Below are 16,503 nucleotides of genomic sequence, written 5' to 3'. Positions count from 1 at the left end.
ATGGTTTCTTTACATATAATTTACTCTTATTTTTACATGATTCTCTTATCTTATAATATTCCATATGTTGCAAATTGAACAACCTTATAAAATAGATAAAAATGAGAGAATGAGGACAAAATGGCTAATCCTTTTGGAGCTAAGTGACTCCCACGCTAATCCCACCATATCTTTCGTTATCATTATTGCATATTTGCATTTGTTCCTTCTTATTTTACACCATTTGCATCTTTTCTATGTGATACATGTTATTTTTTGTTCTAATTCTAGATAGCATTTTCAGAATCTGTTATAATTAATACTACTTCTGTCCCCCTCATTTCTTTACGGTTTTTTTCAGATGCTTGACACGCATTTTAAGACAACTATAAAGTATATTTCCATAATTTATTTTTAAATTTTTCTTTTTTTGTATAAAAGTTTGAATATTATATTTTATTTAGAAGAAAAAAAAATTAAAAAAAAACATTTATGTAACTACATTTAATAAGAGTATTAAAGTGCGTGCCGAGCCCCATCCCCAGTGTAAAGAATTGAGGGGGACGGAAGGAGTATAATTTAGTATATTATTATAGGATAGTACAAATAAAAAGGTTGTCCAAATACTTGACAAAAAATTGTAAAAAAAAAGTTACCGAACTATACTTTATATGCACCTTAAAATGCGTGTCGGACACTCTCTCAAAAATGTAAATAATCGAAAGGGATGGAGGGAGTATAATTTAGTATAAATATAATAGGATTGTAGAAATAAAAAGGTTGTCGAAATAATTGACAAAAAATTGTATAATGAGAATATCAATATATTAATGGATCACTAAATTGTTTTTCCTTTCTTCTTGCTGACAATTTTTTTCGAAACAAATTTTGAGTGCAGATCACCCTACGAGAACCAGAAAAATGCGAGTATTTAGTGTTCTGAAAATCGGTCAACTCAAACGTGTAATCTAACGAATACTCAGTAATTGGAGTTCAACGGATTCAGATTTATGCGAATACTCAACCGATTACTCGAATACCGAAAACGAATGCTAAAAACTGGCCAGTTACTTGGATTTTGGAGATATAATCGAGTAGATTCGATTTAACGAGTTTTACAAGCTTTATAGACGGTGATCCTCTAAAATGTTTGCTTCCTCTTCAACCTCAAAATCAAACACTCATACATTTTAGTTTTTACTACTAGGACACTAGATACTTTCTTCCATTTGTACTAATGGAAAAATGGTCCTATCGTCCTTATTATTCGTTCCAATTATACCTACATCTTAATGTAAATGGGCAGCTGAGCTAACCTAAAATGCATAGAACAAGCACATCGTACTTATATTCTAGAATACAATGTCCTCAATTATTTGCCCGACCCGGGTCGAAACCCGACGGAGACGGAAAAATTAACATTTTTTTCGTCTTAAATCATGTTCATCCGTAAAATTAGTACAATTTTTTTTTTGAGTTCCGATTAATCTTGAATCACCGAATAATTTTTTAAAATTTTGTACTGACACGGGTCATTTCTAATCTTGATTTCGTCACTGTTTAGATTTTAACCTCAAAATTGCGGTGTACCATTCTCCCTCCGTCCCGTTGATTTCACTATGGTTACTATTCGCACGTATTTCGAGATCTCTATAAAATATATTTTCGTAATGTTTTTTTATTTTTTTTTAAACAAAAGTTTAAACATAAAACTTTTATACAAAAAAAATTAAAAAAATATAATGTAGTTATACTTTGAATGGGTATTGAAAAACGTACCAAAAAGTGATGTAGAGAATTGAATGAGAGAGAGGGAGTATTAAGTTGTTAATTCATGTCCGATGATCGGAACACTTAAAAATAAGATAGTGTTATTTCCAGAGCAAAAACTTAACTTTCAGAACAAAAAATATTGAAAATATTCAAATACCCTCATTATTTTTTATTTGCTTTTTATTATTATGCTAACACGAGGACACTTTTGTCTTTTCAATAAATTTTACTCGGGAACTAAAAATATTGTTCTGGATATAAAATTTTCCTAAAAATAGTGATATAATACTTATATCCCTTAGGGGTCGTTTGGTTCAGGCTTTTCAGATATGAGGTATGGTTTTGATCATTCCAAATCCATATCTGATGTTTGGTTCTGAAATTCAATCCTCCAAACTTATATCTCAAACCCCCAAGGTATGGGTTTTTGATACCCTAGCGGGGAGATGGGTATGAAACATGGATATTAGGAATCAAATATATTTTTCATTTTGAATATAATTCTATGTAAATATGTAATACAAAATTAAATCGATAAATCAAAACAATATAAAATTCAAATTTTATTAATTTTTTAAATTTATAAAAAATAATAAATTAATAATATTTTAATTAAATATATTCATTCCACCACTCAACCAAACACGTGATATCGAGAATGATACCTCAACCCTATACCATCTTAACCCGATTTCTCATTCCAACCCCATACCACTTCACGAACCAAACGACCCCTAATAGTCAAAAGAATGATTCTTTAAACTGATAATTTCGCTTTTGTCTTTTGCATAAATACATATTAAAACGGAAATTTGATAACGAAGTTCAACGAATTCAAGAACGGAGTAGAGAAATTGACAAATACATATGAGTTATTTCGTAATGCAAAGACAATGAAGAGTTAGAAAGAAGAAACATTAGTTCTTATTTTTCCCACTAGAGTAAGAATCTTTTTTGTTGTCATGGAATGTCGTCTCAGAATCTTTAAGATTCCACCATTGGAATATCACTATGATTCTTTTCATCTTTGGAACAATACTCTGATTCCATTTCATCAAATGCATCACATTATCCTTCCAATTTCTTTCTTGTTGTGATTCTAACGAGGTGTATTTATTTCAGATTTTAAAGGATTGGTAATAATTTACGGATTTTAATTTTTTTTGTTGATTTCAATTCTTTGTGGATTTTGATGGAGTTGATCCAAAATCTTGTAGAGTCTTGCAGATTTTGTAGAATTTTTTAGAAATCCATCAAAATCTCATGTATTTTGAAGAGATTTCAAGATATTAAAAATGTACTAGCAAATCCATCAAAATCCACAATTTTTTTAAATAAAAGAAAATTCATGGACTTTTGAATACCATCAGATTTTGATGGATTTTTTAAAATCCAAATTGAATACCAACAAATTTTGATTGACTTTTTAAAATCTAAATTGAATACACTCAGATTTTAAAAGACTTTTTTCAATCCTTGTTGAATACCTTCAGATTTTAAAGGATTATTTAAAATTTAAATTGAATACCCCATTATGTCTAAAATCCATAAAAATCTTTCAAAATCACAATTGAATACACCCCTCTAAGACATAAAAAACTATGCTATTCTTTTAGGTTCTTGTTAAGAATAAACCTGCCAATAAACCAGTACGCAGAGATGGGATAATTATCCTTTTTTTTTTTTTGCTAAATAATAATTATCCTTTTGATGGGAAATTTATAATTATGTCTCATAAGTCAAAGTCTGTTGCTTAAATTCGGTTTACCTTGATTCACGTGGTTTGTTGCTTAAATTCGATTTACCTTGATTCACGTGATTTATCGCATAAATTCGGTTTAACTTGGTTCACCTGGTTTGCTTTTAGGAATTACCTAGTACGCACAAATAACCGATTGTTGTAATTTTTTTATTAATAACAAAAAAAATGTCCGCTTGGATTTTGAGTAATAAGAATGAAGATATGTTTTTCTTAATCCACTATTTTTTTAATCATTTCACAAATCACAACTCAAAAATTTATTCAAAATGACTATTAAATACCCTCTTACTCTTTTTGTCTCTCTAGCTTCTTTATATTGGGGGATGGAGATCCAACATTTTATTCCCTAAATAATTTTAAATATATTTTCTTTTAAATAAAAATATAATATTTAAATTTTTATACAGAAAAATAAAATTTTAAAAATAAAATATAGAATTAAACTTTATAATAATTTTAAAACACGTGTCAAATGAAAAAAAATATATAAAAAAATGAATATGACGCACTGGAAAATTGATATATCTGAAAGTGTCTTTTTAGAAGCTTTGCCATTAGCTTTTTCAAACGTACAAGTTGATACCACTACTTAAAAGAAGATGTGAGCTTAATTAAAGACTCGGAGAATTCGAGTCAATAAAGCTTGAATAATAATATTACATACTTTTGTTTTTTTTGAAAAAAAAATCAGAATTAATTTAATAATGAAAAGTCATACGGCATCTACAAGAACAATCGAGTCGAACAAACATAAAATAGATCATATCGCTGATTAATCTAGTCTTTATGAAAACACAATCAAACGATTTGTTGAAATTAATATATACATATGTATCGCATTCACCAAAATCGGTTTGAGCTATCAATCGTAATTACAATCCCATATAAATCTTTATCACTGAATCAAACCTCTGAAAATCCTGCAGATCTAACGTCCTGAACATCGAATCACACCAAAACACACCAAAAACACACCAAACTCTCATAAGGAGAGAATAAACAAAACCCAAATAAATTGGGAACAAATCTCACCCAACAAATATTTTATCAAACAAAAATGTAATTTTGAACGATAAAAATCCTTATCCGGGGAGGAGTATTATTGAAAAACACGAACAAAGTAAGGAAAATAAATGATTTGGAACTTTCCACCGGTGAAAACCGACAGAAACTCCGAACGGCGGCTAGAAAAAAGAAAAGTTGAGAGAGCTTTTCTTAGGGTTTGAGGAGGCTGCGTATATTACATACTTTTGTTAATCTGTACTACTCATTCCGTCCTAATTTACTCATCCAGTTTAACTTTTACACGTGATTCAAGGTACATTGACCCATATTTTCGTTCATCAATTCTCAAATATATTTTTGATTACGTGTTTTGCATGGGTAAGCACAATAACATGGCAAGGGAGACTAATGTAATTTAAAAAAAGACTTGAAAGACCTCTATCTGCAACCAAAACGACAAGATGATGCAACTACACTATTATTGTTCGCATTGCAGCAGTATACTAGTATACATTATCTTGTTTTCTTGTTTCCGTAGTACCTGTTTGTAGGGGTATCGCTTCTTTTACGGGATGTCGAAAATTTAAACATTATCAAAGATAAAACGAACGTGCCCGAGTGTTTAACTAACAAAACAGAAATATCTTGTTTGATCAGCTTGGGATAATATTAAAGGGTACTGGTCCGTGACAATCGGGTTCCTGAAAATTGGGTGACGGAAATCGTTTAAATAACAAACTTCAAGGACGGCTGATCTATATTTTAATAAATCAGATTAAAGATTTTTTTTATCCTTTTCGCGGATATTTATAACGGAAAGGAAAAAGTCATTTCCGTGAATATTTATAGCAGAAGAAAAAAACTCTTTAATCTGGATCCTTAAAATAAAAATCTAATAATTTTAGAACATTATATTAGATACATTTTTCTGTCCCACTCATTTCTTTACACTTTTTTTTTGGATGTTCCATCCAATTCTTTACATTTCAAAACTTACCAAAAATAGTAAATGAGTCCCACCACTTTCCTATTTTTTTTCATTTTCACACTACTTTTACTCCACTAATATATTTTTATATATTAAAAATTAATGGGTCTCACTACTTCACTTATTTTCTTTTTCTTTTTCACTATTTTATAAATATTTCTTAATTTCGGTGTTCAAACCAATTATAAACAATTGGCCGGGACGCAGAGAATAAGAGTTATTGAGGAATGACCAAGGAGGACGTCTTTGATTAAAGTTGTGACAAGTCAAAGACTTGCTAGTAGTCCAAGTCTTGCTCGTTATTGGGCCGGATTGGGAATTATAAGTCCACAAGCAGAACGGATCACAACCAAAGGCCCAAACTATATATTTTCTTTCTCTGCACTATCCAAAATGTTATTTCGACGGCGACGCCTGAGAATAGAGTACCTGTCACGAGATTACCTAAAGGTATGTCTATAGATATGATTTTTGTCAAAAGACATGTCTAAATGATATGTCATTTATCGATTAAATATAATAAAATCTAAAATATAATAATTATACTAGTATAGAGTAAACTTGAATACAAAATTAAAGTTAATCGATATTAACAACCAAATATTATCAGAATGCTCATTTATATTAATAAATTTTTGAATATTCAAATATATGTAAATATTTTAGAATGATATTTGTTATTTCTTAATATTGCAAATATAAAAAAGAATAGTAAAAAATAAAAAAATAGTAAAAAGGCATGCCAAATCTTCAAAAAACATATCTGGCTAATTGATATCATAATATGCCCATCTTCACATGTCCGTGCCGCTATAACATACACCGTAACCGAGAGACCACTTCTGTTTTACTTGGCATATATCAAGCACCGAAGACCAGAAGACGTTAAGCGACCTCCGGGTATATTTAGATTTAGTAATAAGATCACTAAGTAATCAGTCGCTTTAATAAGATTTTATATTTTTTAACACTTACCCTCAACAGTATAATTGAACAATCTGAATGCAAGTTGAAAGCTAAAAACATAAACCACTAAATAAACAACATATGATTATACCTCCGGAGCCGGAGCAAAAAAATAAAAATAAATAAATAACAACATATGTATATTTTGTTAAGTAATTAGTCGGTCTAAAATTTTAAAGTGGTAGAAGAAGAAACAAACAAGATCTTATACTGTTTAACACTATCATCAGTCGTAAGATTTTTTTCTACTACTTTATATTACAATATTTAAATATCAGTTTTTTTATCATGTGCCAATAAGCACACTCACCTCAGTCGTAATATTTAATATTTTAACGATTTTGATTAAATATTTTTTTTTTCCTTTCCGCGGATATTTAACGCTTTTGATTAAAATTAGTGACAAGTCCAAGACTTGCAAATTGTCCAAATCTTGCTCGTTATTGGGCCTGATTGGGAATTAAAGTCCACAAACAGAAGGCACAAATGGATCACTCTCCGCAAAGGCCCAAGCTATATGTTTTCTTGATGTTAAGCAACCTCCGGGTTAACCAAAACACTGATACCATGTTAAGTAATCAAGTGATTTAAAATATATTAAAATTTAATAACAAGATTACTAAGTAATCAGTCATTTTAATAATATATTATATTTTTTAACACTCACCCTTGATAATATTTTTGAACAATCCGAATACAAGTTGTAAGCTAAAAACATAAACCACCAAATAAACAACTAACATATGTATTTTTTGTTAAATAGCCGTTCGCTTTAAAATTTTACGGTGCCAGAATAAATTTCGAACAAGATCTTATACTCTTTACCACTCCCCTCAACCGTACAATATTTGTTTACTACTTTATGTTACGATATTTAAATATCAGTTTTTTACCATGTTCTTATGAGCACACATTAAACGCAAAAATTTATAAATTTTAACCATTTTAATTGGTATCTTTTTGTGTATGCAGGAGTCCATCACTTTTAAAAGAAAAAACCAATTAAAATGAATTATATTTATAAATTTTCACGCTTATTGTGTGCCCATGAACACATGATATAACATTCGTTTAAATATTAAGGTGTGAAGAATGGAAATCGATATTACAATCTAAATCGAACCCGATGACGATCTGAGTAACCAGTCACTTTAAAATTTAAAAATTTCAGCAAAAAGAGAAGTCAAAATGAAGCATAGTGCTAAAAATTGACCTAGTGCCGAGTTTTCTAGATAACACTTCTGCATAATAGTTCATATCTATTCGTTGACAAGTATCGTAAAACAAAAAGTAAGCATTACACCAACTAAATTTTCAAACAAGAGTTGGTTGCCACTAGGCACCAGCCATCTTTTAGACCTGGTAAAAGCAAAAAATCCAAAAACCTAACCAAAACACGCGTTTAAAACTATTTGTATATAAATATTTTAATCACTAGGATTTATCTTAACGTACGTATTCTTTAAAGCATCTTCATCGCTAGCTGCCTAACCCATTCAAAAGCAAAAGATAAAGCAATTATACCTGCTAAACTTTGATTAGCACTGATCCATTTTTCTTAAGTTGTCTGAAGATGTGTCCCATGAGGTTCTTTCTGGTGTTCTTCTCGGTGATTTTGGCAGGGTTTGTTGCATGGAAATCTGTTGGCACTAGTGCAGCTACTGATTCTTTGTTCTCTGAGGATTCTGAAGATGTTAAGGGCTCGGAAAATGATCGACAAGAACACAATATCACGAAGGTATGATCATCATTTATACTGTTTTTGTTCTGATACGTTTTAGATGAACCGGTTACTTATCATATACAATACAACAATGTCTCGTGTTCTCGTTTATGTTAACTTGAGTTGAAATCTTGGTGTCCGATTAACAAATTAATGATTCTAATAATGTTGGTGGAAGTAATTTATACCGTCGAATAACATAAGATTCTATTCTGCTGAGTTCTATGGTATCTTAAGATTTTAGATGAACTTTTACTTAATATGATGAACAACCGAGGTTCGTTTGAATCATAAAATTTCAACCCCGTTAATAAGATTAATAACATGATTTTTAACTAAATATATGTTGTTTGATAAACAGATGATGCAAAATGGATTCTGGGTATTTGTTGACATGGCAAGTGGAAAGTATCTGTGGAAAGCTCTCAGATCTGGAGTTTCAAGTTGAGTGAGCTTAGTCTAATAAACTCATGTAATTAAGGATGAACCTAGTTCTTTTTTGTTCCAGTTGCATGTATAATGTTTAAGCTCCAGTTTATGAAATCAAGCAGAGCTTATCTTGCAGTGCACATATTATCTTTGTAGTTTGTACATTGAATTTTGAAATTACAATCGGTTCTAATTTGCAATTAGCTGTTTGCGATTTTGGGTAACAAATTAAATTAAACGTACTAACTAACAGATTGAATTCTTTGTTTCATGAAATCAAACACAAATGAGGTATTTTCTAATGATTATAGAATTTTTCCACTACGTCATAGATGGTCAATTGTAACGCTCTCCTCTCTGATGTTACAATAGACCTTAAATCTGTTATAACAGAGCTATTATAATAGTAAAGTGCGTTGCGTTTGTGAGCGTTATAATTGCTACTAATTATAACACTTTTGGGAATCTTCTGATTGTGAGCGTTACAATTGCAACTCCAGCATTTTTATTGTAACACTAACTTTCGACTAGTGTAATAGTAATTGAGTATTGTTGCATTATGTTAAGGGAAATGTTATTTTCAGAGTTCTTTTTTTGTTTCCAGAGCAAAATAATGCGAAAAGACCAAATTACCCTTACATTAATATTTTTCAGGGCTTTGATTGTAAATGCAGGGAGGACAGTTTTGTCTTCTCACACTCATGTTGCTCTGGATATAAAGAAATAGCTCTGGAAATAACATTTTCCTATGTCAAAATCTCCCTAACTATTGTAATACATGCTTTCAAAAAGCGTTTCAATACGACATTTTATTCCGATTCATTAATTAAAAAAACATGTTTTTCTTGTAGTGTAAATTACTTACGACGACCCCGGAATGTAGTTATTCCATATCATTATTTACATATATCAAAACAAAATGAAAACAATAATTTATCCTAGCTACTTAACTGAAAAGCCATCAGTTGTGATTTTTAACTTAGCTCTTGTATATATATGGTGATGATAACTAATATTGTCGGTGGCTTAATGTCTATTTTGAGCTTAATCGGAGAAGACAAACGAGTGATCTTGAGCTTAATCGGAGAAGACAAATGAGTGATCTGCAGATTACTGCGTCAATGCAGGCCAGACAACTTCTTTTTCCTTTGTTTGATAAAAAATGTTTAGCAAATTACTCCGTCTGTCCCAAATTACAAAGAAAACAAAGTTAAAAGACCCCTCATATGAAGTTAAATATCTTAAAATATTAGACTTCCTATTCTCCATATTCTCCGTACATAAAATACAAATGAACCTAACGGGGTGTATTGAATTAGGATTTTAATGTATAATTCATGAGTTTTATGAAAAAATGCCCAAAATACACCAGTTTCCACCTTCAACTGCCAAAATGCCCAGATGCGTGCGAACCGCCCAAAATACCCACGAAATACGCATTTCAGAGATGCGTATACAGCCATTTTAATTTTAACAAAGAATACGTATGTTGAACATGCGTATTCACTTTTGATTTTACAAAGAATACGCTTGTTCAACATGCGTATTCATAAAAAAACAAAAAGTGAATACGCATGTTGAACATGCGTATTCTTTGTTAAAATTTTAAAAATTAAATTCGCATCCCCCACATGCGTATGCAGTGGGTAAAAAAGGCGGAACATCCCGCCAATAGGTAGATTTTTCAAAATGGTGGGTATTTTGGTGCAAGACCCGAGTTTTAATGGATTATATCAGATTTTAATTTTACGCGGATTCTAGATAAAATGTCGTATAGTTGATGAAAAGTCTTTAGGATTTAAATACAATCCTTCAAACTCTCATGAATTATGATGGGATTTCAAAAACCATAAAATACCTTAAATAATGCCACAAAATCCATCATTTTATGAAGTACAAAAAAATCCGTCAGCATATGAATACCATCAGATTTTAATGGATTTTAAATAATCCCAGTTAAATACCTTCAAAATTTTAAGCATAATTTAAAATTCTGATTAAATATCACCAGATTTTGTAAATGAAAAAAAATCCTTTAAAATCCTAATTCAATACACCATGTGATTATGCAGGACAGGAGATCAAAATCAATCTCACAGTTATATCATAACAGGTCATTCAAAGCTGGCAGCCCAAACTATTTCCTATCTAAATGCCATAACAGGTTTCAGCCCACTCTGAAAAGTTTGGGCTTTTTCTTAATACATATTCACTCAAAACCGGTTTTCCGGATTTTGACGATAATCGCGAAACGTAGATGCGGTTTGATTATATTTTGCTATTTTAATATATTTCAGATTTTCAATGCATTGAGTTTTTGTTGTATCATGATTTTTTTTATCATAAAGGACCCGCAGCCGCTATTCTTGGGATGCGCACCGAGTACAATCCAGATGTTCAAGTTCAAGCAATACTCTGCAATAGCCTGTAAATCACGTGAAACTATAAACCGCATGACAAACTCTGATTATATAAGAAACATGACTTATTGCTCAAATCAAAAATTCTCTCTCCCAAATTTTAAACCTCAGTTCTGAAATTTAATTTAAAACATTTTCTATTGGTAACATACTGCAGGTTTGAGCTTTTAGATATTCGTATAAACATCATTAAAACTGTAATAATCAGACTGGTTCACTGTTCACAATCAAATTAAACAGAGGGCAATATTGAGATTTTCTACAGAAGTGTATTCAAATATTACCTGCTTTGCCCGCAAGGGTTGGCTCAGTTGGTTAAAGAGAGGAAAATTGTCCTCTTGGTCACATGTTCGAATCCCACGGGAGGAGAATTTATGATTATGCCTCCTGAGTCAGAGTCTGTCGCTTAAATGCGGTTTACCTTGGTTCACGTACGGGCTCACGCAGTGCGCACCCAAAGGGTAGCGGCTGCGGGTTACCTACGATAAAAAAATAAAAATATTACCTGCTTTCGAATAAATACAAATACAAATCCTAATTCTATTTATATATTTTTTTTAAATTCTAATTCTATAATATAAGATTCAAATTCAATTATATCTAAGTTTCTTTATACTGTAGTTGCTTGATCAAGTACTTTAAAAAATTAAAATCCTAACACAAATTTGTTTCATATAACTCCTTTCTTATAAATACATGAACTCCTCAGACATGCTTCTTCAGTTTCATCATCCACCTTCTCACACAAATTTCAAGCAATGGCTAGAAGATCAAGGTCTCTAGATGCTCCTTCACCAAAAGCTTGTTATTCGAGATCAAGATCTCTGCATGTTCCTTCATCAAAAGCTTGTTATACGTCTAAATCAAGATCTCTGCATGCTCCTTCATCAAAAGCTTGTTATACATCTAAATCAAGGTCTCTGCATGCTCCTTGTTATGCATCAAAACCTAGTACAAGGATTGTAAAGCCTAGCTCTCCCCCTCAATGTCTTCCCTTTTCGGACTTCAACAAAATTATAAAGCCTGTTAAGATAGTGTACAAGGATTTACGAGTACATCTTGCTCAATTTATTCGGTGGGTAGAAAACCTAGATGCTGACAAGTCTGATCATCGTAAAAAGGCTCGTGATCTATCGTCCAAGCCTAGCTACATGCAGGATCATGGAAGAAAAGCTCGTGATAGATCATCGAGGCCTAACTTCAACTACGATATGCATGATCAAGGAAACAAGGATGGTGACAGATCAAAGCCTCGTTTCAGGGATGATAAATCAAAGCCTAGTTTACATTATCGATGTTATCCATTCTCGCATATAAACAAGTTTGATTGTGAAGATGGTAACAAAATTATGATGCCTAAATCTGCTCTTGAGGCAGTCATATCCATGAGAAATTTTGAATACCCTAATGCTTTTAAGATCATAAACCCCTTGGTGTGTAAATACTCGCATTGTGGAGTTCTAGAGTATATTGAAGACGAGGGTAATGTGTATCTTCCTAACTGGATGATGAATAGTTTACTGTTACAAAAAGGTCAGCTTGCTAACTTTGAGTGTGCTACTCTTCCGAGAGGCACATTGTTGAAAATACAACCACATAGTACTGAATTTATCATGAATCTTTCGAATCAGAGAGAATCCATGGAAAAAATCTTGAAAGGCTTTGCATGTGTTACTACTGGAGATACTATTAGGGTAAATCATGAAAATCAGACTTATTGCCTCAATATTGTTGAAGCGAGGCCAAAGAAGGCTGTGTCTTTAATCGAGACTGATTGTGAACTAGAGTTTACAAAGACACTGGACCATGAAGAGCCAGAGGGTGAACAAGTTGAAGATGCGACAAGTAATGAGAAGTTGGTTGTTTCTTTTAGAAAATATTCTAAGAAGCCTGTTCGTGGCTTCGATGGTAACTGCTCTACAGGCAACAAGAGAGGAAATCGAAGACATCAAAGAGAAGGCAGGAGACAACATTGAAGAGACGAAAAGAAGTACACATTATTATCTTGCTGATATTGCTATTTAACTTATCTTTTTGTAATCTTAATTTATTTTAGATGTTCAATGCATTGTGTTTTCTTATTATGTTGGGAAATAAGCTTTTTACTTGACCTCCATTCTCATACTTGACCTCTGAACAAGACATATTGATATGTTTGATTCCTTTTGGATAATGCTATTTGGCCTTGATGCTGTTTCTCTTCTTTTACTTGCAAAAAATAGGCTTTGCAGCTTTTCTGGACTCAAAAGGCCAAAGCAGAACTAGAATACATGATAAGGATAATAGTTCCTTAAGTTATGGTTGTTAGAAACCAAACAACAGTAACTAATCCGAGCCTAGAGTAGTACTCGTAAAACAGTAAATCTTAATGTGGATCGACAATTTGTCTACACCGAATCTGTACTAAATCCAGGGTGAATTGCTCTGCCCTCGGACCCTCTCAGCGATGCTGTCACAACACGTTACAGGCTTAAGTCGTGTCCAGTAGTCGCGTGTCAAATTTTTCTAGGCATCTAAGATAGTAATCACTGCCTTAATCTGATTAATTCTAAGTTTACGCATAGGAGCTGTACTGATATTTCTATTGCCAAGGTATCTGTAGTACAAAACAAGATAATTCTCCCAGCTATACATCTATCTGTAGTACTGAAATTTATTTTAGATGTTCAATGCATTGTGTTTTCTTATTATATATTCTGAATCATGCCAAAAGTAATGTTGCATGCTTATCTCCATTCTCATACTTGACCTCTGAACAAGACATATTGATATGTTTGATTCGTTTTGGATAATGCTATTTGGCCTTGATGTTATTTTCTTTAGTTCAAACAAATAAATATCTCAGGTAGAGACCAAATTGAAGTTATACAATATCGTTTTGCGTTTGATTCTCGTGTTCCTCGAGAATTATTAGATAAAGAAGACTACTACTAAAAATATGGCTTTCAGGTTGTGCCATTCTAGTGATTAATATGGTAGTGATAGTTGATTGCTATGTACTAATTCACCTGACAAGAAAAACTTTGTATCAGAATTTGATTGAGGAGTCGAGTCTTTTCAAGTTACGCGAGTATTTCTACTGAGGAAATTACAATGAGTTCTGTCAATGAAATTTTACTCATTTCAGTAGTTAGCTAGCATAACCAGAAATCGGACTAAAGCTCTCACGTTGAACCAGTGACAATGTTAAGCGCGATGAGGATTTGCTTACTCACCTTGCTACTCGAAGAACTGAGGGAACAAGTTCAGATCATCAGATGAACAACAACCAACCAGAAGACAGAAGGTTTGGGGACACAAGACAGATCACAGAAGGCACTTAAAAATATCATTTCTGCAATAAAATTAAAATTTGGGTTGGTTTGTTAAATCAGTCCCTTTCTTTCCCTATCAAAGCTTGCTAAAATATCTATATTCGGTTAGAATTTTAGCATCTGTCAATTTTTTGCTTGCGTATGGTTTGAAATCTCTTCTTTCTCATTTAAAAATTGTGTTTCCAGATTAGTATCTGATCTTGCGGGTTTGAGCTTCCAGATGTTTGTAAATATCGCGATAAATGTGATAATTGTACTTTGAAACGAGCACGTTAAGATAAAAATCTTACATTACCTAATGGTGCTTCCTTACAATCACTAATCAATTCCAGCAGAAGCTCAATACAACACAAAATAAGTTGCAACTGATAAGCAACCACCTCATGCTTCTAAAAGAGACTATTTGCAGAACAAGTGATCTAAACTGAACAAGTTGCAGAAGATATGCAGATTCTATATACATAATTTTATACATTATTTAGGCACAGAGTGACATATTTATCGAGAAGATCGGTTTAGAAACCATCATAGTAACCGCCATATGTTATGTGAGCTCTTGCAATGGGAAGTCCTCTAGCTGCTGACATTGCATCATTCAATCTGCTTGTCTGATTAACCACTTCCTTGATCTTCTGTAAAAAATATAAATTGAGTTAGTTAACTTAATCCGATATAGCCTAATGGTCCAGGCATATCCGCGGTGTTGAAATGAACTCAGATCCGATCCTCATCCCTCCCTTGTGTACAACTTACAAAGTTTAGTAACTGATGTTTGTAGAAAATTCACTAACCTTGTCATCAGCATAGATCTTGAACTGAAGCTTTTGATGTTTTCGCTGTTGCTGACTGTTTCCAAGAATGATGATACAAATGGTAGCAGCAGCAGCAACACCAAAAGAACATATAGCTCCTACGCCAGTTAAGCTCCATTTCCACATGTTGACAGCATCATGTTCTTGATCTTTCTTAGTCATTGTTTCAACTGTCTGATCATCAGGTGTCTCCTCAAACTGAAACTTATTCGCCTCGATCTGAGGCACTACTCCCCTGCTACCAGACTTCGGTGACTCCACTTTGATATCAATCCCATAATCATTTTCATTCATTTTCTTGAACACAACCCTTGGTACAAAGTCTTGATCAACTTTTAATGAAGCCGGAGACTTGATTTCCTCAGTGATCGCGTTTACCACGAGACGAGTCTCACTAGAATCCTCAATAATGACTTGTTTCACATGTTCTTGATCATGGTTTTCTTGAGTATTTGGCTGAAACTCAACTGGGAAAGGAACAAGTTGTTTTGGTAGTCTAGGCAGGTCTGTTTTTTCGACAAATTGTTGGGATTTTGAAGATGAGGTATCATCAAAATAGCGGTTGAAAACACTCTTAGAAGAGTCTTTCACATAAGTTCTTGGAAAGAATTTTTGGCCCTCATCCTCATATAACTCAAGAAAGGCATCATCAGAAATGAACTCCCACTCATCAAGATCCATTTTTAGCATAGAAAGTTAGAGAGTACAAGTATATTTATAGGGTGGATCTAAACTTGGGTTTTGAGGACTTGTGATGAATTATTGAATTCAATGAAGGTGGCTTTCATGAAGTGTTGTGTGCAACTTCACTTCACAAGGAGGAGGCCACCTCAAAGGTGTCCTTTTGCTCTTGGAGTGAAGATTGTAGCTACTGTCTTGGAAGATATTAATGTGAATTTGAGAGGTTTACTTTTCTAAATTCTAATAGGTGGACAGATGGGACCACTAGGAAGACATCTTACTTCAAACTTCAAAAAATATTGCTTTTAATATATGTTTATAATTTTATATACGGTCAAGATACCGTTCCCTGACAAACGTAAACTGCAGTATAAAAAAACCGCAAAATCGTCTTAGTTTGTGTTTTTGTGACTACATCATATGCTCCAACAATCGATCTGTGTACCGAATCTCGTTTTATACATGCTTTTGGTTATGTAGTTGACCTCCCGCAAGGGGTGCGAGGGGTACATGCAACTTTCATTGGTTTATTGTTGATGTGGATAAAGATGAGCAATAGTTTAAATTATAATGTAGGAGTAAGGATTGGTTCTAAAGACTCTGTTGTTGGACTGTTTCTGGATGCTTAACACTAGTATATCACATGTTGCA

General features: G+C 32.5%; 2 protein-coding genes across 3 annotated transcripts; one reads left to right on the top strand and one right to left on the bottom strand.

Annotated features, from left to right (window-relative positions):
- The first annotated feature begins 7,886 nt into the window (after positions 1 to 7,886).
- On the top strand, positions 7,887 to 8,765 carry LOC141692166 (uncharacterized). The gene is made up of 2 exons (XM_074496903.1): positions 7,887 to 8,211; positions 8,558 to 8,765. Exons 1-2 carry the CDS (start codon positions 8,047 to 8,049, stop codon positions 8,642 to 8,644), a joined length of 252 nt encoding a protein of 83 aa, XP_074353004.1. The 5' UTR covers positions 7,887 to 8,046; the 3' UTR covers positions 8,645 to 8,765.
- A 5,866-nt stretch (positions 8,766 to 14,631) lies between these two features.
- On the bottom strand, positions 14,632 to 16,044 carry LOC141690298 (uncharacterized). Of its 2 annotated transcripts, none has more exons than XM_074495027.1 (2): positions 15,151 to 16,044; positions 14,632 to 14,988 (listed from the first exon to the last, which is right to left on the bottom strand). In XM_074495027.1, the coding sequence occupies exons 1-2, from the start codon at positions 15,859 to 15,861 to the stop codon at positions 14,875 to 14,877; spliced, it is 825 nt and encodes a 274-aa protein (XP_074351128.1). In that variant the 5' UTR covers positions 15,862 to 16,044; the 3' UTR covers positions 14,632 to 14,874. The 2 variants fall into 2 exon arrangements, with proteins under 2 accessions (XP_074351128.1, XP_074351127.1); XM_074495026.1 differs by having other exon boundaries at positions 14,632 to 14,991; positions 15,151 to 16,039.
- Between the last annotated feature and the right edge of the window lie 459 nt (positions 16,045 to 16,503).

This window comes from Apium graveolens, chromosome 10 (genome assembly GCF_009905375.1).
Source record: "Apium graveolens cultivar Ventura chromosome 10, ASM990537v1, whole genome shotgun sequence".
NCBI classification, from domain to species: domain Eukaryota; kingdom Viridiplantae; phylum Streptophyta; class Magnoliopsida; order Apiales; family Apiaceae; genus Apium; species Apium graveolens.
This window is presented reverse-complemented; position numbering and strand designations above follow the sequence as displayed.

What these genes read in the sequence shown, in the direction of transcription:
- LOC141692166 (XM_074496903.1), top strand. Translation starts at nt 8,047, where the DNA reads ATGTGTCCCATGAGGTTCTTTCTGGTGTTCTTCTCGGTGATTTTGGCA. An exon ending in AAGAACACAATATCACGAAG is followed by an intron (nt 8,212 to 8,557) that starts GTATGATCATCA and finishes TTTGATAAACAG; the next exon opens with ATGATGCAAAATGGATTCTG.
- LOC141690298 (XM_074495026.1), bottom strand. Translation starts at nt 15,861, where the DNA reads ATGCTAAAAATGGATCTTGATGAGTGGGAGTTCATTTCTGATGATGCC. An exon ending in AGATCTATGCTGATGACAAG is followed by an intron (nt 14,992 to 15,150) that starts GTTAGTGAATTT and finishes TATTTTTTACAG; the next exon opens with AAGATCAAGGAAGTGGTTAA.